Here is a 25350-nt window from a genome sequence, read left to right on the forward strand (position 1 = left end):
TGAAAATATCGAACACTCAAAAAAAGAATGGTGTTCCATAACATTGGTACAATATTAAAGTGTATAGTAACATGACCTTGTGACTTTGTATTTTTAGACATTTGCTCTATAATTGACCCTCAGTTGTCTTTTTGTGTTATTCATATTTCATATTTTGGATTAAAATAATAGCCTACTGTATTCATGTGAGGGAAAAGTAAAAAAACAAAAAACAACAACAACAAAGGAGCAGCAGTCACCAATGTAATTTCAGCTGTTTATAGAACAGGACAGTCGAAGACAAATACAAAATGAAAGCACTTGCAGGGAGCATGGAGCAGACATGGTTAACAGCCAACCCCAGTTCCTGATTAACTCACTGGGCACGCCCCTTAAAGGCACATCAACACACGGATATTGCAGGATAAACTTTTTTTGGGGGGTGTAATGACATTTTAAGTCATAACAGTGGGGAAAATGCAGTTGATATTGAGAAAAGAGTAGTTAATCTTGAATAACATGAGTTAATGATTCAGGAAGAATTGTCACTTCCTGAATAATGATGGAAGATGTAATTTTTTTACATGGTGCTCCTAACTATCTTGGACTTCTATGTTGAAGGTCACATTCTGAGATCATAAAACAGGAGGAATAAAAACATTTAAAATCTGCTTTGGTATTTACTTTTTTCGTGTGTGTGTATATATATATATCCATCCATCCATTTTCTGAGCCGCTTCTCCTCACTAGGGTCGCGGGCGTGCTGGAGCCTATCCCAGCTGTCATCGGGCAGGAGGCGGGGTACACCCTGAACTGGTTGCCAGCCAATCGCAGGGCACGTAGGAACAAACAACCATTCGCACTCACAGTCATGCCTACGGGCAATTTAGAGTCTCCAATTCATGCATGTTTTTGGGATGTGGGAGGAAACCGGAGTGCCCGGAGAAAACCCACGCAGGCACGGGGAGAACATGCAAACTCCACACAGGCGGGGACGGGGATTGAACCCCGCACCTCAGAACTGTGAGGCTGACGCTCTAACCAGTCGTCCACCGTGCCGCCATATATATATATATATATATATATATATATATATATATATATATATTCTCATTTGATGAATTATTTTCATTGTTCATGTCCATCATTTTACATTTCACCATACTTATCCATCTGTAAATTACAATCTATATTTTGTCTTCCCACCATAATATAAGATGAATACAATATGGCAACCAGTTCAGGGTGTACCCCGCCTCCTGCCCGATGACAGCTGGGATAGGCTCCAGCACGCCCGCGACCCTAGTGAGGAGAAGCGGCTCAGAAAATGGATGGATGGATGGACAATATAATACTTAAAACTCATATTTGTGATATTTTATTTCAAAGTAGCTTGCTCTTAGTAAAGTGTTCTAGTACTCGGTTGCACTGTATTTTCCCCATTCCCTGCGAGAGAATTTGCTGCTTCTTTGGTACTCATTGACATTCTTTAGACAAGTCTTTGCTTGTACAATCTTCCTAGCTATGTTGCAGTGATAGGGGGTTACATCATAATCCTGCGTATGGATTTGCTGCCTTATCACAATGGCACCCGTCATTGCGCTACAATGTACAATTATGTGTGTTCACAGATCAGACATTACCCTAATGATACTCCTTTTTGTAGTTGTACTTATGTTGCTGTTTTTGTCTCACTCGCCACTCACTTCTCCTTCCCGCTGTGTCTTCCGACTTCACAGATCCTGGTAGGAGCGTGATGAGCGCGCGCTTCCGCTTGCCTGCTGGCAGATCCTACAATGTCCGGGCGACGGAGCTGGAGCGAGACAGGCACCACACACAAGTTGTGTGCAACGTACTGCTGCTGGACAACACTGTCCAGGCTTTTAAAGTCAGCGTAAGTACTTCCCTTGAACTTGACCTTCACTTTGGAGATGGTACTAGGTCCTCCTGCCATATAAATGCTGTTTGCTTTTGTAAACTTGAAGTCTCCTTATCGAGAGTGGACACACCGTGGCATGCCGATTTTTGGAGCAGACACCAAATGACCATACTCGTGCTCACAGGCTCTGGGGCACAAAAAGCTTAAAACCAAGAGTCAACAGTAACAACAGTGTTGGCACCTTTCACATGGGCTCTACTCTCTGCTCTGCTCATCCCAGAAATACATGCTCCTTATAAATGAAAAATAAACAGGATTTATATAAAATATGTTAAGAAGCAAGAATAGATACACAATGTGGAATACCAACTCAAGCCAATTGAACATTGTGACGCAAAAACCATGTTCACTGCTGCGTTGTACTCAGGTTGAAGTGGCTGTTCAAACCATTATGTACCAGGCATTTTTCCTTTTGTGAGATATTTAGAAAAAATATTCCCCAATTGCATTAGAAACATGTTCGCTCTTTGCTAACCTACCACTTGCCTGTTTTGACTATTGAGATTTACTGTGTATTTTGGCTGATTGCCTTCATACATTCATCGGAGTGCTGATTTCTGTGGTTGATTAAGAAGTGTGATATAAGAGAGTGACGATGCTGGGTTGGTTTTATTTATGTCTGGCTGAATGTCTGTTTATGTGTTTCTCTGTTTACAGCCAGTGGAGCCTTACATAAAATGAGGTGTCAAGTTTGGTGGTGACTAATATAGCAGTCTACCACCAGATGTGATAACACATTTAATCCTCACTTTGTGTTTGTTCGAATATGCTTGTTGAGAATGACAGCCTCGTAAGGAAAATCCCTGTTGTGACTCACAAAACACAATTCTTCTAACAACATTCCTCCCGACAGATCACTTCCTGTTGTAGAAATGGCCCTGTGCGTGTGCGTGTGTCTGAGTGCAGAACATACATCTGCATGGTCGCTGTATAAAAAATAAGCCCTGGTCAAGGGTGTAGCTTTGATTTTGACAGTATAGGAGGATGTCCCTGCACAAGTTGTTGATGCAGGTGCTCCTGGGGTATGTTGTCGAGCATAACGGAACTTCTATCAGTGTCTTTAAAGAGGAATAGTTTTATGAAGGGAATTAAAATATTTCTACAAAATGTCATGTCAAATGCCAAGCACAATGTAGATTTCATTAGGTTTTTGATTGAAGAAATGTATCTTCTACATCTCACAATCACAAATTAGCTGAATAAAAATACATTAGTCTGTCCACTCAGCCTCTCTGTTTCCTGCTCACGATTCCCCAGAGCCCCCCTTCCCTGCATGGAGCTGAATGAATGACTCGATCTCTGTCAGTGTCATTGATCAGACCCCTGCAGCCGCAGTAACTTCCTGGAAAGGCCAGCCATCCTGAGAGCCACAATACTTCTATTGATCCTAGCCTTGACCGGCCTTCATTCTAATGGCGAGTGAAAATCCAGAGGCACTTGCTTATTGTCATGGAAACAGAAGCAAGAGTGGTGAAATTGGGGGTGGGGCAACACACACACGCACACATACACACAGACACACACCGTAGTCTTATAGATGGAGTTGTTGTACCTTGCATTAAGACTAAAAGGCTCTTCCCCCAGATGAGCCTCCCCCATTGAGCCAGTTTGGAAGCAGAGTCAGAACCTAAGTTAACTACAGTATATCAACAATGTTTAGTTAGAACTGGGGTGCAAAGTCTTTAAAGGCTTATCTCACTGGCGGAGATGTTGTTGCTGATCAGTTGTGGCGAGTCAGGTCGGGAGACCAAAATATTGTTTGCGCTCTCACCAGAGTGATGTCTCCTGGAGATCAGTTCGGCCAGAATTCGCCTCGCGAAGACGTTGCCACAAAGTAGCAGAGACGTCTCCCCAGTCGAGACTTGAAAAGGTCTCAGAAAAAAATCTAACATGTTTGAATTTACCACGACTCCAGGGCAACTGGCAACTCAACAGTTGGGATTTCCCTCTCTATTTACTCCCACTTTTTTCACTCCGGTCACGCTAGCCTCCATTTCACGTCAAGCCAGTCGCCACAACGATTGTTCAAAACTATGCATTACGATAACATGCCGCCAGCCTTGCGTTTTGACGGTGTGTTACTGTAATGCATAGTATGAGCAATCTTTGAGGCAGCCGGCTTGACTGCAGTGGGGTTTTTTTCATATGTTGTTCATGCAGTACGTGTTGGTAATGCGACTTTAAAGAAATAATTGTGCGAGGGGATCCACATATTTGTTGTCCACCACTTTGACTAATGTTCTGTCATTTTTTTCAGATGGTTGAACAGATTTGTTGTGTCACCTTGTGGGGCAGACAACTGTGCTGCATTCTTTACATTGACTTTATGGTTTAATGTCACTTCCCCTGAATCAAAACATGTCCAGAAAACGGACGGTGATCCCTTTTTGTTGCACTAGCTCCTTACATCATCTCCAATGTTTACTGTGCTATACTTTCTTCTCTAGGTATGACTGACTACCGAGGCCCCCACTGCAGAATGCGCACTGAACTCGCTTGTTATTTAAGCAGCTTAATGGAGCTTTAATTGTGCGTTCACCCCCTTGGTGGTTGGCTGACTACTGTTTGAGAAAGTGCCTCATATGCAGCAAAACCCACATTCTAAATGTAAAAATCGCAGCCAGTCAGGCTAATTTAATTGTGGCAGCATAAATTGGGATTGTGTAGCCCATTTCACACTTACATTCACACCTAATTTTTAGGAATGTGGGAGGAAGCTGAAGTACCTGGAGAAAACCCACGCAAGCATAGGGTAGAACATGCAAACTCCACACAGGATGGCCAGAGTCCGGATTCGTACCCCTTGCCTGAGAACACCAAGGTGTATGTGCTAACCACTCGCTCACCTTGCCGCTAAATTACAACATTGCATAATTTATAACAGTTTCAGAATTGAAATGGTTTGACCTTGGATTAGTTCAATTTCCAAGCAGGAACAAGTGAAATTTCTAAATCCAAACAAATTTCTGGTAGAACAGTGACAGAACAGATTGTGTTCTACTTCAGTTGTTCCACTCTAGAGTACTGAATAAGTATCTTAAATGTGATTATAACAGAGTCATGCAGAGATTATTTTACTTAGATTAACACATTCAAAAGTGAAATTAAGTCTTTATTAATAAATGAGCTGTTCTTTAAAAGCACAAAAATGCTTACCCAGTTTTTTGTTCAGATGCATCAATCCATCCATTTTCAGTACCGCTTGTCCTTGTTAGGGTCATGGGTGAGCTGGAGCCAGGTCCCAGCTAACCTTTGAGTGAAAGGCGGGGTACTTCCTGAACTGGCTGCCAGCCAACCGCAGAGCACAAATTGATAAACAACCATTCACTCACATTCAAACTAATCTAACATACATGTTTTTGGACTGTGCGTGGAAGCCAGAATACCTGGAGAAAACCCATGCAACCACAGGGAGAACATGTAAACCTAACACAGGAAGACAGGAGTCCAGATTCAAACACCCAACCCCAGAACTGTCAGGCAGATATGCTAACCACAAGGCCACTGTTTGTTGAGATTATTTCATTTAAATGATCTGCTATCTAAAATCTAAAAAAATGTTTATTGTGGAATTATGGTGGTTTTGTAGTTATAGCCTGATCAAGGAATTTTTAGGCAGTCAATTTGAAGCAAGTCTATTTCACAGTGATTGCCACAAGTTATCTTCATCAGACAATAATCATAATCGCCTCATCATGTGACGTCAATGAAAATTCCGGAACGGCTAATAAACAGATTTGGTGATTAGAGATTTTACACAGCCCTTGTTGCCAAGAACTGTGTGTGTGTGAGTGCGTGCACGCGCGCGCGGCTGCGCCTTTTGAATTCTACACAAAAGTAAAAATGAATGTTGCTTTTCTGGTGCAGCTCTCTTCCCACACATTCTGGAACTTTCATAATTCTTTTAAACAAACAACATTATTATACTCGAAAGGGGTTGTCAAATTATTTTTTGTCGCGGCCATATTGTAGTTTTGGTTTCCTTCAGAGGGGCCGTTGTGACTGTGGAATCATATAAACGTGTTATCACCTCATATTAATGCATATACATAACACTGATGGATAACTAGTTTTGAAATCAGAAGTCAATGAAAATTGGTTGTTCAACTATTGTTCTACTTATTTCAAAAAGGATTTTAGGAACAAACTTTTTGACAATAGCCTAAAAGTTATTCAATGTGAAGATAATTTGCAATTTTGGTGTAGATTTTAGTAAAAAGCATGAAATAGACATGCAACTTTGCCTTGGGCGGTCCGGGTCTGGCCCCGGGCCGCTAGTTTGACACCTGTGTACAAGAAGCACAGCATTAATTTGTGATTATGTATCATGTTATACAAAGTATTTGCGTTTCAATTAATTTCCCCACAAATTCTACTTCAGGTTTGTTTAGTGGAGACGAGCCCTTTGGTGTCACAATCTTATATTTCCTCCTTGCTGTTCCAATGCCCCCTGTTACCGCGTCTGTTGTCTGCGTCTCATGCACGGAGACACCATTTGTGCCAGTGATGGTGATGGACTGATGAAGAGAGCCACAAGGAGCATTTGTCTCATTCAGCAGCGTCGTCAATCACTCCTTTTCTCTTCTCTGCTCACTTTTGTCTTTTCTTCTCTGTGAATCTCTGTCTTCGTACTTTCTCTCATTCTATGTGCTACACACACTCTCTCCATCTTGCTTGCCCTTGTTAGTCTTGTGTGACTCTTCCCGTAGTTTCAGTTTGATGTCATGCTTACTCCCAGCCTGTCGTACCTCCAGAACACGCAGTTTGGGTTCAGATGTTTGTTGTGAAAAAGAGTAGAAAGAATGCGCGGACATGCTCACCCTTCGTCTTGCCCCGGTTTTAACAATGCACGACTGTTCGCTCCATTTGCACATTTTCCGCTCATGCTTTTAGAACCGCCGCACTTGTTTCAACACACATACGTGGAGCGGCGGAGGCTTCCCTGTGAACAAGGCATAAAAAGGAGCTCAGAGCGCACATCTGACTTGGGAAGCTGCTTCATACAATGTGGAAGCAGTGAGCATGCCTATGAATAGCCTTAAAAAGGAAGGAAGCCTTTGTGAAAATGCGGTTGTACAAAGAAAGAACACTGTTTACTCATGGTAAATGACAATATGTTAAATGGTGGTGTCTCTGTGAAATCTCTGTTGAAAATGGTCAAAATGCAAATGATAAATGATATAAAATTAATAACAGCCACTGTTTAAAGAATATACAGTAAAACCCAGTCTTTCAAATTTTTTCAAAGGAGTAACGGATGCCACCCCCGAAAGTGTTTTTTCTTTTTAAAAGTGAAATGATCCCAAACTTTGGATCAAAAACTCTGTCTTTTGCTCATTCTTTTCTCCTGTCTCGCCGCCATCGCACCAACTTATTTCAACACTGAGTGGTGGGTGAGTGAGTCTGCAGTAACATCAGTCCACGTGGAAAAATTATCACTGCGACGTTTCAAGGCAGAGATTTGCTCCAACTTTTTTTTTTGTAATCAAAGTTTTCAAGTTCACGGTTTCAGCCCTGTTTTTTGCCATAGTTTAAGCCCAAAATTATCATCACACACAATTAAAACACATTATGGACGAAAATACATTTGTAATATAATCCATTTTTAACGATGAACTTGGCAGTAAAGATGTAAAACATAAGTGCGGACGGTGACGATGAATTAGCTGCCAGTACGGCAAAGATGCTGATGCCGTCGATGATGCAATGTACTGCGTACACGAGCTTCTTTTGAATGAAAATTTAATGAAAATAATACACGCTATGCTTGATTCATGAATGTCTCAATACAGAGGGAAATCTGTAGGGGAAAAAAAAGTTTGAATTGTTCACATTTGGAATCTGAAATAGCCGAAGCTGCTAAGTCTGAACCGCAATATACAGTAGGAGGGGACTGCTCTAACATACATTATATTGCAAAAAACATTCGCTCACGTGACTTGACTCACATATAAACTTTAGTGACATCTCCTTAATCCATCGGGTTTGGTATGATGTAAAAAGTTGAGTTGAGTTTGTAAGTATTAAAACCTATTGGTTAAAAATGGGATGCCACTTAAATTCATGCGAGTCAAGGCAGGTGAGCAAATCCTTTTGGCAATATTGTGTATACCACAAGAATATTAAACATTATTTTTGTTCTGTTCCTCTTTAATTGCAGTCCCAGTGAAGTGATAGGGGCCCTCTTAATTAATTCATTCATTCATTATTCTTGTCAGTGTTCTACTGGTTACCATTGTCGATTGATCTGCAGCTGACTGTCCCGTAGCAAACCAAGAACTTTATGGATTTTTAATAATTCAATGTGTTATGGACATGGATAAAATCAGTGCACGTTTGTGGATTCCTGTCTAGCCAATTACAGCATAATCATCAGTCGGCAATTATTTCAGGCAACCTCAAATGACGATAACTCAAACAAATAATATCCTGTGTCCATATGTAATTTTTATGTGTTGTAAATTGTGAAGTGAAGTGAGCAGTAAGGTTAAGAAGAGCATAGCCCAGACTGTCTTTAGTCAATGCCAGTTGACTCACAGACAAACACAGCTAATAGACGGCCGGTGATCCTTGAGGTTCGCCATATCAACGAGCCAACTGTCAACTATCTGTCTGCATGTGCCTTGCGCACACATTGACACACTCGCATGTGTTCACGGTCACAGACTGGGCTGTAAAAGTGTGTCACCAGGGAAAAGAGTGAGAGGTGGAAGAAAGCAGTAGGTTAGTGTGTGTGTGCGTGTGTGTGTATTCTATCATGGGAACTCTGATTGTGTGGTTACACTCAGACTTGATTTTAGCAGGCTCAGATGTGAATTTTTGCTCCACACGTGGTTTCACAGTTCATATTCTCACTCTTATTGCTCCTTTTTGGACTTGTGGTTGTGCTAAAAATGTTTTCAATCAATGAATGCTGACAACTACATGGCGCCATAGTGAATATACAACAGGAGTCCACATTTTTGTCACTGGGTGCGTCTTCTACTTTAACAAATAAATGCCTTTCTCCAAATTAATGCCTCATTTCCCCCTAGGAAAAAAATGGTGCCACTAGGTAATTGTAATTAACTTTACTACAGCCACGTACCCATCCACACACTGATTTGGTTATGCCGCGGGAGTGTAGCTAATTACAATAGCAGACAGATGCAGGAGCAGAGTGACAGTATGTAACTAGCCAGTGGCATCTATTAATCTAAACAAGATAGTCTTTTTATTTATTTATTTCATTTTATTTATTTATTTATTTTAAAAATAAATAGTGGTGCCTTGAAATGCCAGACTTTTTTTTCTGTGGCCACACTTGTAACTCAGACCTGTATCTGAAATCATCTTTCCCTATTGCAATTAATGAAAATTCCATTAATCCGTTCCAGCCCCTGCAAAAAAACAAGACATTTTTTATTTAATTTTTTTTTTTTACTAAGAAAAATTAGCACTCTATAATATTAGGTTTTATGAAATGTAAAGTTATCACATACTGTAGGTAAATAATGTGTAAAGAATTGATCAGTGTGTGTATGATATGCTTTAATGCTGCAATCCAATTCATTGTGCTGCTCCTTCTGGTGTGGCTGCCTTGGCCACTGGGAGGCAGTATAATACAGTCATGCAAACACAAATGAAGAAGAATAGTACTTCTACTGCTTCTGTAAATAACTCCATAAGATGCAGTAATATTAGACATTTTTCATAGAGGATAAAGAATATATGCTTGGGAGTATTGTATAATCTTTCTAAATGTGTTGCTCCACCCTTTATGTTCAAATATCAGTTCTTTCTAAAACTGCAACGATCGATGCTAACTGTTAGCATGTGAATTGCGTTTTGCATTGTTTGTAAGCGTTAAGCTAAGCTGACTTTCCTGAGGCAAAGCTATGTGGGTATTTTCGGTCCACAATGTGTAATGCTCTCTGCTGCTTATTGTGAAGTGAGTTGTATTTAATTGCGGCACGGTGGACGACTGGTTAGAGCGTCTGCCTCACAGTTCTGAGGACTGGGGTTCAATCCCCAGCCCCGCCTGTGTGGGTTTTCTCCGGGCACTCCGGTTTCCTCCCACATCCCAAAAGCATGCATGGTAGGTTAATTGACAACTCTAAATTGCCCGTAGGTGTGAATGTGAGTGCGAATGGTTGTTTGTTTGTATGTGCCCTGCGATTGGCTGGCAACCAGTTCAGGGTGTACCCTGCCTCCTGCCCGATGATAGCTGGGATAGGCTCCAGCACGCCCGCAACTCGAGTGAGCAGAAGCGGCTCAGAAAATGGATGGATGGAGTTGTATTGAGTTCACTGCCAACATACAGCAGTTTTAGCTCAAGTTTGCGCTCACAAGTCAAAGCAAAAAAAAAAATCAGCCTAAAAAAACTCATACGTGGGGACACTTGTATCTCAAGGCACCACTGTTTGTTTTCCAAATAAACCTTGTTGCAATGCGTTAGGTGCATGTTTCTTTTAGCAATAACATGGTGATAAGGATAACCTCGGTAATTCTGGTTACTATAATCATGGTGTGAAATTCTCTCACTGTTTCATCTCTATTATCCATACACACTAGCTTATAGTAAGTATGATTATAATTATACTATCTTATAATTCATTATGATCTGTCTCAAATTCTTGTCCAAAGTCTCAATACAAGTGTTCAGAAAGCAGATCTCAAAGCACATTGAAATTAACTGCAATTTTTATTGTAGTTTATCAGTTTACCTTTGCCATTTTTAACAAGTGCTACACTATCCCTCAGGGTGCGCGCCCTTTGTACATTTTCTCTTCCTAATTGTTGATGAATGACTATCTGTGTGAACTTAAATATTCCAGACAAGTATGGCAGGAAAATGCTCTTTCCAGCCCCAGGGTTTGATACAACATGGCACTTGCAGTGAAGTTCCACTGACTGAGATATGATTTAATTAGTTCCTCCCTTGTCTGCTTAACCTCCCCGAGTCTCTTGTGATATTTTACTCAAGGAGTTCGGTAATAGATGGATGGGGACACACCTCAGAGATATGCAAAGGAATGCATTCCTTTTTAAAAGCAGATTGTGTCCCAATTTTACAAAGCACTTTTAAGATTCATATTCGTAATGTATTTTCTGCATTATGTCTCTATGTGCAGAAGTCCGATCATGGGCAGGTCTTGCAGGACGTGGTTTTCAAGCACCTGGAGCTGACCGAAAGAGACTACTTTGGCCTGCACTTGGCAGATGACTCCTCTGATGTTCCGGTCAGTATTTTGTGTTTGTGTTTGTGTTTGTGCGTATGTATAATTTTTTTTTTTTTTTTTACTGAATACTATACTATACTGAATACTATAATACTACTTTTTACTTTCACTTGTCATATTATTCTAAAGTAACTGTACTCTTACTTGAGTGCAGTTTTTGGATACTCTACCCACAGATATGAACAATAGGTGGATAGTATACGGCCCTTTGAGCAGCGTGCCTACGGCAACACGAAGCTCGTGGGGGCAAAGTGTCAGCCCATTCTGTGTCTGTGGATGGCATGAAAACCAAATGAACAGGATCCCTGCACATTGTGCTGTAAACGGTTGCACACAGCGCTTAGGTCACTTTGAGAAATGAGCAAGTTATGCCTTATTTTCAATATACATTTACATTCTTCGACGACAAAGTTGCCTTACCAACTTAGGCATGTCGCTTGGCTGGGCTGGTGTATATCTGACTCTACCGACTCTGGTTTTGGTTTGCTATTAAATCATACTAAACAGTTTATCACATTCAATTAAAATGCAATACTTTTGATTTAATTGTATAGTCGCACACAGTGTTTGTATATTTCTTGTGTATGTGTGTGCGTGTGTGTGTGCGCGGCCAGTGGTGAATAATTTAAGTGATGTAGTCATGCTGTGGAAGCGTTATGGTGTCTCTAAGTGTCTCTCAATCAATATTTTACAGCGCTGGCTGGATCCCAACAAGCCCATCAGGAAGCAGTTAAAAAGTAGGTGAAATTCTCAACATAGCACTTTAAACAAGCACCTCAGACAATTTTCCACCAGTCACTCATGCCCAAATTGCCCCAAAATTCTGAATTCATCAGCCGGTTGAAGCCGTAATCTGTTGTCCCTTTAGCGAACGAACACTGCAAATCTGCTCTCCACCTCCAGCAAAATTATCCAGTCCACATGATCTGTGTTTTCAAACGTTAAATCGGCCTTAAGCGATGATTAAACTTCATTTCAACTCTGCTCTTATAGTTGCTAGTGAGGAATTTAGATTTTGGAACGTCAAGCTGTGAAACAATCAAGCACTATCGCTTTTGATATCCTACTATTCGAGGTCTGCAGTCCCGCAGCACTGCTTGAACTTAATTTCAGCGGTGTGTTTTTTTATTGTCTCATCAAGGAGCATTTTGTTTCATACGGCACATCATGTGTCAGTGTACTTGTTTTATGTTTACCGTGTTTGTCATCTTTTATATTCAATAATGTGAAGAACTGACGTGGAATGTACTGTACATAATGTCACTATTTCCATTCCCAATTATAAAGTTGTTGCTTGCTAGGGTGACTCTTTTTAAATGTGTTCAATATAGCAAGGTTTTGGTAGCTATACTATTTCGCAGCGAAAAAACAAAGCTAGACCAGTACAACTAAGAAATGACTGTGCAATGAAGAATAACAGTAGATTGACCTTTACTTTTCATTGTCAGAATGAAACCCCAAACATCATAGTATTGTGATGTGGTAATTGAGCCTTGCTGTAATATTCTAACCACTGTCATTTTATTTAGCTTTTAGGATAAATCAGTCAAACACCTTACACCATCTTAAGAATCTCTTTTAGTCCTTAAGCTCTGCTCTCTCCTCCAACCCTTTCTTAATGTTCCCCCCAGGAGGTTCCCCCCACAACTTGAGCTTCAGAGTCAAATTTTTTGTGACCGATCCCAGTAAACTTCAGGAGGAATACACACGGTAATCTTTTTTGTTTTGTTTTTTTTGTTTTGTTTGTTAAATTCCTACACAGACTAATAAAGGGACTCCTTAGTTTATTACGGAGTTCAGTTCCTATGGCGGCGACTTAACCCAAATTTGTTCATATCAGTCTGAATGAGCCGTAGTCTACTGCCATCTTATGCTAACGTAATGGTAAAGTTCTAACAGTCCCTGTGCTGTTGTACTGTTGTACTGTACATTGAACTCAAATTGGTTGGTTGCAAGTAAACATTCTATAAGAGTCTTTATGGGTATTCTGGTGGTCACGCTAATCTGTTAGAACCCCAAAGTGTCCTTCCTTTCAGAGCCATAATGCAGTTTAATCAATCATCAAGTTGTCTTTTTCTCTTCAGGTACCAATATTTTCTTCAGATCAAACAGGACATATTAACTGGAAGGTGAGTTGGATGGTTTTGTGTAGCCTGACAAGTATGCTTCTTGTTATAATGCACATTGTATTTTTGCATTTTCTAAAGCTAATTTTAAAATATTGGTATCCGTAGCTCATCTGTTTTTGCATCTTTTTAAAATGTTCACACCAGAAATTTCTCACATTTCTACATCACATTGAGAGGAGTCCCCCATGTGTAAAAAGAACTGTGATCTCGTTTATATGGCTCCAAATCTCAATTCTGGGTGTGTACAGTACACGAGTGAGTATTGTTTACATCTGCACCTGTGTGCATGTTCTCTCTTGGCCGCCAGATTGCCCTGTCCTCACAACACAGCTGCACTCCTGACTTCCTATGCTGTTCAATGTAAGTAGTGCTCCCTGGATACATTCACTCTTCATTATGATTGAAATCCAATTCATTAGGCCTCTCTTTATGTACACACACTGTAAAAAGTAATGGCTGTGGTTGGTCCAGTGCCCTGATGGCTGCTGCTCACAAGCCATTACTATTCAATTAAGCTGCAGTCTGTTATTAATGGAACTGCACATGAATATGCAGCATGATGGAGACAAGGGTTTGGAAATCACTGATGCGCATTTACCTCCGTGGCTAATCAAAATGAGAGGAAGGACTGTTGTTTAACTGTCTGCTTGTTCTGTAATGAGATTGTGCATTCGTAAAATCGAACTCAGGTTCAAGCAAATTAGTTTTTTTGTTTGTTTGTTTTTTTGCTGCAAAAAAAAAAAAAAAACAGCACTCGATTTACATTTTAGAAACTTTTTGGTCTGAATGTTGTAATTTTTGGTATTCAACTGAGTTGCTTAGCAGTCCAACCGCAATGTAATACACATTTGACAAAATTCAATAGTTCAAAGCATGGGAGAAAAAAAACTTACTTATCCTTGTGACTCTTTGTTGTTGTTTATATATATATATATATATATATATATATATATATATATATATATATATATATAATATGCTGACCTCAAATTTTCATTATTCCATTTCATTTTCATGATGACAGAGTGATTCTGATGAGGACACCAAAGGCATTTTATAGTGATATTAACCCATTAAGAGGCAGCTATACCAATGTCTTCAAAATCTGGGACTGATGAATGTAAAACCTCGCCTTATGCTTGGAAAGTACATAATGATTTCATTCTTAGAGCCATTAAACCAGCAGAAACACGTATAATTAGATTTCTTAGCTAGACCTGGAAAGTATTGACTCTAGCACTTACAAACATTTCACTCGCAGTAGACCATCTAGGTCTTTTGAGTAATAATCTCAGATAATATGCTAGTTCGATTTTCTTTAGGCTGGTTTTACTATAATTTGACCTATATACTGCAATATACTCCGAACCAATACATTACATCATCTGTAAATGGACAGACTTGGATTCAAGCGGGTTTGCTTCTACATTAATACCCCGTTTCATAAGTAATAGTTGAAAGGGAAAATAAACCAAAATATAATTACACATACTTTTGCTTGATCCGCCAACATCCACAATTGACTAGCTAAAGATATTTTATATATATGTAATCTATATACGCATATTCATATATCAATATTTATTCTTGCCTCTTTTTATTCAGGTGTTAGCAAGATTTCACCCTCCATTTATTGCACAACACCTACCACAGGGAGGCTTAATCGTAGTTTACTGCAGGTTGTTTATCTGCCAGCTGTTTGTGATGCGCTGTAGCACAGGAAACTATCAAGAGTTGGTTTGTGCTCATCCGCTTGTGGCTCATAGCCCCTTCCCCCGCCCCACTGGCTCTAATTTTGTGGGCTTGCACACTATATAGGTCACAAAGGAGATTTGGCCTACTGCGCAGACATCATGATACTACCGCTTTTTACACAAAACAACCCAAACACACTCTCTGGTTTAATTCTCGCTTCACTCTGTGCCAGCCAGATTATGCAGATAAACGTTTGCTTTGGGAAGAAAAGGCCTTGAAGCAGCTGCATATGCTGCTAATTCAGTGTGCTCGGTCCATGTGCCAGCACTGATCAAACTAAATCCCGCATTAAAGCCTCATTCTCAAACACCGCAAATTTGTTGTTTACAATTTACCAAATGGTGTTGGAAATCCTCAGCATTCCGTTAAAGCGGGACACTTTGTTTTTCAAATTTGAAATGAGTAGCATTAACTTCTGTAGCTTGTGTCTACAAAGTTGCACCATCCTACTCTAATGAAGGCGTTTTTACGGCTATACCCGAGTCTGGTGCCTTCCAGTTGGCTCTATTTCACATAATATGATGACAATTATGAAACATAAGTGTGAATATCTATACTGCTGCTACTATCCACTGTTTCAGCCTCCATTGAATAAAGACAAAATATTGGTCATGATGTCACTGAAAAGATCAGAGGGTTTCTTAAAGGGGCAGTTACACCATAATGACGGTGACACATGCAAAATGTTCATTATGATTGTAAAAATAAAATAAGCATGATCAAAATTGTTAATCAAATAAGTTGTTGTGGACTGTAAAGCTATGTCATTTTTTTGCATTAGTATTTAATTACACACACAGTAGTTAGCAGAGCACTGTGTGGACAATAATTTATAGCCAATGGAAAAAAATAAATAAATAAAGGAAACACATTTTAAGAGACTCATCATCGTACTGCTACATGTGCAACTGCAAATGTTTGGTTACATATAATAAGACCAGAGAATTTCATTATTGTGCAACATTTCCATTATGACTGAGTGATTCTGATGAGGGCACCAAAGGCACTCTATAGTGAAAATTACCCCACCTAATGAAATCTAATGATGCCCAGTTTTAGAGTTTTTTCCTTTAAAACAATATTTGACAGGGAGGCATTCATTTAGCAAATGTACTATTATATTTGTAGTTTGGTACAACTGGGTTAAATCTTTGTAAAAGTTGTTTCTAATATTTTGCTTTTTATCTTATTTAGCAGCAGAGAACAGTCTTATTAGATTGTGTGCACAAAACAAAGGATCTGTGGAGTGTTTATTGACAGTGGTGGGGGAGTTGGCATATTGTCAGGATTTGTGTCAAAGGTGTTCAAAGGTGAAGCAGGCAATAAATTACCATCAGTGCATACAAATACATAATCCAAAATGGAGAGCTTAACAGCTTGTTTACGCTTTGCTGCTCATTATTGAAAGCCTGAGCTGATGCAGGCTGAACTGAAGAACCGTGTTAAAGTAATAAGTGCAACCAACACTGTTGCAAGACTTCAGCCATCGACTGTACGTGGATTTCTCCCTGGAGTTATGTGCGCATCAATAAGTGGGTGGGCTGGAATGGATTTATTTGTCAATATGCTTAGGCTGCAGATGTCTAGGTTAGTCCAGGGACTACTTGAGCGAATTGATGCTTTTGAACTTCAAGTGTGAGCTATCGAGCTAATAGCTTTGGGAATTTGATCCACGCAGCCTTCCTCTGATGGCTACGGAAGAGAGAGACGAGGGAGCAATTTACCCCCTGACATTTCCTGGAAAAATGAACACTTGTATTCTTATTATATTCAATTTTTCATCTAAATCAAGTCATTAAATAGTTTCGTTGGTTGGATAATGTTATGAGACAATGATACCTGGCAGAGAGTTATTGCACCTCCTATCCTTGAACAGTCACTATTGTTTTATAGCTTTGTTAAAGTTACACATCCAGAAAAAACAAGAGCAATTGTGCTGAAGGTTTTGTTTCGACTCTGTAGAACAATAAATAATAATTATAATAATAAAATGTGCGGCACGGTGGCCGACTGGTTATAGCGTCAGCCTCACAGTTCTGAGGACCCGGGTTCAATCCCAGGCCCCGCCTGTGTGGAGTTTGCATGTTCTCCCCGTGCCTGCGTGGGTTTTCTCCGGGCACTCCGGTTTCCTCCCACATCCCAAAAACTTGCATTAATTGAAGACTCTAAATTGCCCGTAGGTGTGACTGTGCGTGCGAATGGTTGTTAGTTTGTATGTGCCCTGCGATTGGCTGGCAACCAGTTCAGGGTGTACCCCGCCTCCTGCCTGATGATAGCTGGGATGGGCTCCAGCACGCCCGCGACCCTAGTGAGGAGAAGCGGCTCAGAAAATGGATGGATGGATGGATAATAAAATGTATAATTCATAAAGCTTTAATACAATTTTAAATTTAACACAACAGAGAGAATAGTGTTATTGAAAACCCTGCCGTATTTGAATGATTTAAAAAAATTGCCAAAAATGAGGCTTCAAAATCATGAAAAATCATGCACTATGAAAATGAAAATGTAGCTTACGCCATGCCAGCTAACTTTAGGGGGCTCACCTTCAAAATTGAAGAGTTAATGTGAACTATTTAGACCTCCATAGAGTGACTCTCTAACATAGACTTTCAAAAAATACCTAGGTTTTGTCATACGAGTGTCCAGAAAAGGCCCCTATGACAGCTACTTATGTTTGACCCAGTTTTGTATCCGCTTTGTCCATATTGAGCTAAGACCGCCCTCTTTCCTCCGATTGGTTGCCTCCGTGTAGAAGACCCAACCCTCACCACATATGTTTATGTTGACAGGAGCTCGGGAGCGGAGAGGTAGGCGGAGATCTTCGCTAGTGACGTAGATTAACTCGAGAATTTCGATGGACCTGATTTCAGGCCTCTCGGCAGAAAAGCGTCTGGAACTCAGGAATGCATGGATGACTCTAATTCATATTTCACGTTTACCGAGGCAGAGAGACAATATTACATCCCAATACTAAAAAAAGATGGTTTGGCAAAATATGGGATCTTTAAATAACCACAGAAGCCAACTCACACTCATTGGTTGGCAATGTGACTGTCGACCGGTCGCCCAACTATGTCACTGTCAACTCAAGTTCTTATATAGTGTGGAACGGGTGTCTCATGCGGGACCCCAAGTACGTAACAGGGAGCCATTTTAGCCACACCCAAAAAAAATCAGGAAAAAATTAATGGTGATAAACAGTTTAACGCTACGCCTCCACAATTTGGTACTATATAGTGCCTATATGTGATCCCCCCCAGCCCCACCTTTCTTTTCTCTCTACTGTTCGTAATTGTCACTTGAACCAGCCACACCAGAGCCTAAAATATAGAAAATGTGTGTAATACTTTGAGTTAAATACAACACAGTAGCTTTAATATGTCAGACATTATCGTTATTGACCAAAGGGGGGGGGCGGGGAATTTGGACACAGATGCTTTACGATGGATGACGATATAATGCCTTTCATACAAAGTGTCATTCAAATGTTCGCTGATAACATTGACACTGGATCCCTGTCGACCTCTGTGTTGTAGCTGAACTGGGGGACTACAATGAGACTGAGCATCCTCTGGGCTATCTGTCTGAGTATTGCTTCATCCCCAACCCACCTCAAGATTTCCATAAAGAGGTCGCCAAACATCACCAGCAGCACAGGTAAATTAACATTTAAATTAATTATATAAAAGGATTTTATTTGATTTTAGTCCTTGAAAATATAATGTTTGTTCATATAAAGTGTCGTCATACGCATTTTCTTCTTCTCTTCAATATAATATGGGTTATTCAATCTTTGAGACCAAGTGTCATTAATTCTGCCATCATATTGTGCACTGCTTATGTGAACACATCCACAGATGCTCTCACTAGCTCATGTTATACCACTGCTTTTTGTGACCTTCCACCCGCTATTACATTCTCTGTGCCTACTTTTTTTGTTTTGTTTTTCTCTGGTTCTTCCTCTCATTGACCATATGTCACACACACACACACACACACACACTTCCTACATTGTCACCAAGCCTCCCCCCTGCTCCATCATCACTGATCTTGTCTTTTTACTCGACTCTTTGTCTCCCCCTTCTCTCTCCCAGTGGTCTATCTCCTGCCCAGTCGGAGTTTAATTATCTGAACACAGCACGCACGCTAGAGCTCTACGGAGTAGAGCTGCACTATGCAAAAGTAAGTAAAGTTTGATCTGCCTCTGCTAATGCCTGTGTGTGTGCTTGTTTTTCTGTTCATCCAGGTTTTTTTCCCCCCTAAGCAAACAACATATGGCCTGTTAGACAGTTGTTGTATGTAATGTCTGCCCCTCGTGCTCTGTTCCTCCATAAAGAGCAGGAGGATAACTTTGCATGCGTGCTGTTATGATAAACACTGATATGTAGGTACCAGTGTATTGGTTGTAGCAACATTACTTACAGTGTAACACATCACTTACTGTATCAGCTGAGTAGTCAAGCGTGTCAGCAAAACATAGGTTGGTGTTTCTGTGAGATAATCACACAATATAAGCACAAAGAATATAGAATATATTGACTCGTTCACTGCCGTGGAGGTTAATAGTCGTCAACTGGAATCCAACTGTTTACTGCTACTGACGTATATTCTCGTCAAGTACGTTTTTCAACGGGTAAGCGTGGAAAAGGGTCTTGCCCAGCTTGTCTGTGAAATTCAGGTTTGTAAACCACTGTAATAACTAACACATCCCTGCAGATGGTGGCCTTGCATCGCTTTGGATTTGAGCTCAAAATAGCTTCTGAGTAGAAGATGAAGATTGGTGGGAGGGAATCTTAGCTTGTCACATCTGTTATAAGGGAGACAAATGCCAAGGCACCTTACTCTCGAACAGCGTATGTATATGCATGGTATAAACAGAGTATGTGTCCTGGTAGTTGGTAGAAAGCGTTTCATGATTGTGAGTGAAGATTGTGCAGTTTATGGAGTGAATGACAAGCGGCATGAAAAAAAGCCACTTACGTTCAACGTAAGCCATGCGGTGAGTTGTCACTCACGCCGTGTTTCCTAGGCTGGCAGTGAAAAGTCGAGAGGTTCCGGGTTTGAATTTTGTCTCAGGCTCTCCTCTGTGGAGTTTGCATTTTCTCCTACATGCCTTTGTAGGTTTTCCCCAGGTGCCTCGGCCTCCTCACACATTAAAAAAATCCTGTATGTTATGTCACATGCGCAGCGGCACAAGAATATGCGGTCACGCTAAGTGACCGATGTACTTACCTCGATTGCTCGCAACCAGTCCAGGGTGTGCCCCGCGTCTTGTCTAGGCTTCAGCTCACCCATGACCCTAATGAAGACAAGCGCTATAGAAAATTGAGGGATGGATGGGTGTATTCTGACTCACACAATACTGCTCTGTTCTTGGAGGATGAAATACTTAGTACCAAATTGAGTATCATGACACAGCCTTTAAGTTGTGAATAAGTTTGTCCAGTGGCAAGATAAAAAGCCTACATTTATTTGTCGAAGAAGAGGCCATACTTGTTGGAAAAGTTACTAAACCTACACCCACGCAAAGTCGGTATCCGACTGTGATTTCTCTTCCAACTGTCTCACCAGCATCTGCTCTTGTTTTTAGTCAGGTGTGTCCGCACAGAGGCGGCTCTGTTTCCACCACCACATTGTTGCTTTGAAACAGTGAGGTAGAATGTCTCAAAATTGAATTTTCTCCCATCTGCAGTCTTTCTCCATATTTGTCTTTACTTACACTCCATACTCATGCCTCAACACACACATTCTGTTTCCTTTTTTTCCTTCTTCTCCCCCCTCCCCCCCCTCCAGGATCAGAGTAACACAGAGATACTCATTGGGGTGATGTCTGCCGGTGTTGTCATTTATAAGAACAGGATACGGATCAACTATTTCCCATGGTGAGTGACACAAACACACACGTTTGTGGCGGAAACCCCATATTGCCAGTATTTTCGTGCTTAGTGACATTTTTTAGGCATTTAAAAAAAAATTTAAAAAAAATAAATCAGGCAATTATTCTCTGATTTTTACTATTTGCGGTCGGGCCCGTTCCCTATCCCCCGAGGGACCACCGTATACTGATTTTAAAAGAAAGGAAGTTGGGATATAGAAAATCCTGGTTTGTATGAGCATGAAGATTTATTTACCTTGACAGCGACATTCATTATTCTTGTGGCTGTGATCATGAGGTCAACAGACATCTCGGCCAAGCGTGGGGAGTGATTGAGCCGCGAAACTCGAGTGTTTGGTGTTCCATATATTTATATATATTCCAAAATTCCACCGCCACCTAGAGGTTATGAGAAAGGTGTACACTTTCATTCTAATATGCCACCCAGTGGATATAAAAAATGATGTAGCCTACACTTTCATTCCAATATGACGGGTACGTATGACTGCATATATGTACAGTTGTGCTCATAAGTTCACATACCCTGGCAGAATTTGTAAAATATTGTTGTTTTTTAATATGACTGATGACTGAACAACAATCATCCTTAATTTCTTTATGGTTATGTTTTGTTTAATGATAATGCTTTCCTGAAATGCTTGACCGTTTAATTTTAACCCCATTAAAATAAAATTAAATGTGTTTTGCCTGTTCCTGCATATTTTCTTTAAAGAAAATACCCATCTTACACCCAAAGTACCCATCTTACAAATTCTGCCTGGGTAATCAAACATATGAACACAACTGCGTGTTTTCTAATTTATTAAATAAACGTAAGGTTGTGAATTTCAAAATAAGAGCAAGTGAATTGAAAAAAAGTATTGTGTTCAAATAAAGTGCTTAACTTCAGAATAATTCTTTGGAAAAACTAACAAAATACAGATACTTCGTTTGGATCATATGGTTAGAAGCAAAATCATGCATTGTAAACATGCATTACACATAGGTAGAAGGGTTTTCCAGAATTTTGAGGTCAACTTTGGGGGTGCGTATTATAGATGGGTGCGCATTATAGACGAGAAATTACGGTACTTGAATGTTGATATACTGTACTGTTAGATTTCAGAAGGCCCAGGTTAGTATGAACGTGGATATCGTGGAGAGATTTACTTCCCTTGGTGACATTCATTCTTCTGGTGACTGTGATCATGAAGTCAACGGACGTCTGGGCCAAGCATAGAGAGTATTCCATTTATTTATATCGTGGTCATTACAATCCTGGTACTCCTGGGCTTGCTTTATGATTGTGAGACTTAGATTCACACACCAGTGACCTCCTCCAAACAGGTTTCTGTGGGCAAGCAAACCCACCAACCCAAATTTCTTCGGTAAAAACGTAAGGGGAGGCATGAAACTTTGCATCAAGCATACTCTGACCCCCCCCCCCCAATCTCCTGTCGACGAACGGTTTTCAAAGGGACATCGCCTACTTGACATTCATGAATGTTTGAAAAGCAGCTACTGACACATGCTTTCCGGTGACCAATCCTACTTGTCGGTTACTGCTTCATTCATGAGCCCGAGGACACCCATGGAACACCTGGATGAGACAGATTGACTGGAGGCTCTGGTAACTTGTGTTTTAGCTGGACCATGAGTCACTTATGGTGTAAATGATTCACTCGCCTGACCGTCGTGGCAGACAGGGTTCAATTCCCACTCAGTGGCGGTATGTGAGTGTGAAAGGTTGTCTTTCTTTATGTGCCCTGTGTAGAGTTTTGTTGTCTGCCTTTTGTCCGATGTCAGCTGAGGTAGACTGCCCACAACAGGATAAATTGTAATGAAAATGGATGGATGATGAATGAATGGATTGACGGGCAGATGGTCACTACGGAGTATCCCCTGCCCTTCAGACTTGATTGACACAGCAATTGTTGTGTATGCGCCCTAGTAACCTGTCAAGACAGTGGCACCAGGTGGTGGTAGTAGAAGCAACTAAATGTGGTTGCCAATAAAGAAGGCTACCGTGGTAATTCTTAGTTGTTGTTTTTAATGAAATCTCCCTTATTTTGTGTTAAAAATGCCCAGATTCTTGTGTGATACAGAGTGAGAGAAGTATAAATGGAGATCACAGCTAAAAGGAATCATGATCCTTTCAAACACGATGCTGCAGGGTGACTCAGTATGAAGCGTGATCAGCAGGCCCACAGATTCAATTACACCTTCTGGGTTCCCCCTTGCAAAGATAGTGCCTCTACTCTGTTCTACTCCGTGGCCAATAGCAGAGAACCTGCCAACTCCAGAAGCGTGTGTAGAAGGATAAAGGCTTTGTTATAAAACTAAAATTCCTTTGATTTATTCATACTGGGCACTCCTTATTGCTGAGGAGCATTCCTGACAACTCATCCTGGCCAGTTCAGACTTTGGTCTGTGCACTTTGGTCTGTAGTTTTAATGAGAATATAAAAATGATAATTAGTATTTTTTTCCCCCCCAGACAGAAATCCATTAATATGGGGAATCAAACGGTACATATTGTTGATACAACTCCACCTGAACTGCCTCCAGGAATCCTTGTTGCTGAGAAATGTGCTGTGGGATATTTTGATAACCTCTCACATAGTAGTTGGGGTGGCTATTACACTTTAACCCACCTCTTCCCCTTATAATGGCCCCCCACCCCGTTTATGTGGCTGATTCTATCAGGTTTTTTTTTCTTCCAAGAACTGGCTTTTGTGTTGTACTAGATTTCTCAGAAATATTGAAACATCTTTTCGCTACTCTTCTCACCATGTTCTGTGTTTTTGACTTAGGATACGTGTGCAGTTTTATAGCAAGTGAGAAAATGTCACAGTTGGTCTACATTTAGAGTCCCTTTAGTGGCGTCCCCCAACAGCTGTCTTTTTAGCATTTGGTGAGAGAAATTAGTCTCTCATTTCATTGCTGGTATTTTTTAATGTGATCAATTTGGTTACAGAAGTCAGGGTTGTGACCATCTGCCATGGTCTTATTATTTCCTTTCTTCTTCTTTGAGAGATGTTTTTCCTTTTCCTTCTGAATTGCAGTCAAATAAAAGGTTAAGAGATTGAGTCAGAAATTATGAGATCTTTCAGATTTTTACCATTTCTCTTAGCAGCAAAAAGCCAAACAAATAAGGCACACTTAGATGGGCATGACTCATGCTCAACCTCAGCATGTGTGTGTGCTTCTGCGTGCGTATGTGTGTGCATGTGAAATATATTTAGCAGGGGGTGATGAGTCAGAGTAGCAATAGAGCTCTAGGAAGGGATTATGTTACTCTGCTGCTCATCAGCACACCTCTTACTGTGTGCCCTCGTCTGATTTAAACATAAGGTTACAACACAGCTCCCTCTGTAGCTGCGTGACGAGAGGATAGATGTGAAATTGACTGATGTGAACTTGACGGGGCAAACTCGTGATGCAATTTTGTTGCTCTACCTTAGGCGAAGTACACACATACTGAAAATTGGGCCAAATTTGAGCATTTTTCCTCTCTTCTGATCAAAGTCACCAAAGGCTCGATTATCATGAGCAATTATTCTGTGGTGTGGGGTGTATTAAGTGATTTTTTTTTTTTCTTGATCTGCTCTGAGAATGTTAATTACAATTGTAAATGTTTAATCTGTCCTATATTTCCTATCGCAAGTCCTTATGTGTGTGCTCAACCCCAAGTTGGGCTGGGCCACAGACACAATGATTGTCACGGGAAACGGAACAACAGCCAATTAGGAAATGACCTGAAGCTCAAGAAGAGGAGGAACTGGTTGTGTTGTTGGGTTTGTTTTTTTTCTACTACAAGTAGTACTTCTTTGTATTTTTCGGCAGTCTGAAGGCCCTGTGACACCATGCTGCTGTTGTGTTGTTGGGTTTGTTTTTTTCTACTACAAGTAGTACTTCTTTGTATTTTTTGGCAGTATGAAGGCCCTGTGACACCATGCTGCCTCTCACACGTCATTCTCGGTACTACGACTGACATCATCATGTCGTATTCTGTTGTTCTTTTCTCAAATACAACACACACTAGAAGAGCCTTGAGCACCCAATGACATTTTTGTCCTTGTCATGCATGTGGTCGCTCATATTTAGAAATAGGTTAATATATTAAATTCAGTAAGTGTGGGCCCCACGATAGTTAAAATTGTATTGCCATGGCAAAGTGTCTGAAAACCGAATTGCCCTACGTGGATAAATAAAGTCGTTGGAATCTTGAATGCATCAGACCATACTTTTGCTGGTAGACTACTAAGCAGTCTATGCCCCCACCAGTGCTGTCTCTCTCATATGCCTGCAATGTGGAATTGGAATGAACCGATGTCAAACTACTCTACACTATGATCCAGTCAGACAGTAGGAAATAAGATCTTTCTGCCATTGTGGCTTACAGTGGAAGTTTTTGTTTGCTGCAGGATCAGTGCCCACTGTCATGCCC

The 25350-nt window shown here is 40.6% G+C and overlaps 1 protein-coding gene across 1 annotated transcript in view; it reads left to right on the forward strand.

Moving 5' to 3' along the window:
- ptpn4a (protein tyrosine phosphatase non-receptor type 4a) overlaps positions 1 to 25350 on the forward strand; it is a 68598-nt gene that overhangs the window by 26195 nt on the left and 17053 nt on the right. Inside the window, exons 2-10 of the mRNA XM_061792145.1 lie at positions 1719 to 1873; positions 11032 to 11139; positions 11834 to 11876; positions 12771 to 12849; positions 13224 to 13268; positions 13576 to 13628; positions 18563 to 18683; positions 19121 to 19208; positions 20820 to 20908. Of these exons, the coding sequence (XP_061648129.1) occupies positions 1736 to 1873; positions 11032 to 11139; positions 11834 to 11876; positions 12771 to 12849; positions 13224 to 13268; positions 13576 to 13628; positions 18563 to 18683; positions 19121 to 19208; positions 20820 to 20908 (764 nt within the window). The 5' untranslated portion in view covers positions 1719 to 1735. The remainder of the gene's footprint in view (positions 1 to 1718; positions 1874 to 11031; positions 11140 to 11833; positions 11877 to 12770; positions 12850 to 13223; positions 13269 to 13575; positions 13629 to 18562; positions 18684 to 19120; positions 19209 to 20819; positions 20909 to 25350) is intronic.

This window comes from Phyllopteryx taeniolatus, chromosome 12 (assembly GCF_024500385.1).
Source record: "Phyllopteryx taeniolatus isolate TA_2022b chromosome 12, UOR_Ptae_1.2, whole genome shotgun sequence".
Classification (NCBI taxonomy): domain Eukaryota; kingdom Metazoa; phylum Chordata; class Actinopteri; order Syngnathiformes; family Syngnathidae; genus Phyllopteryx; species Phyllopteryx taeniolatus.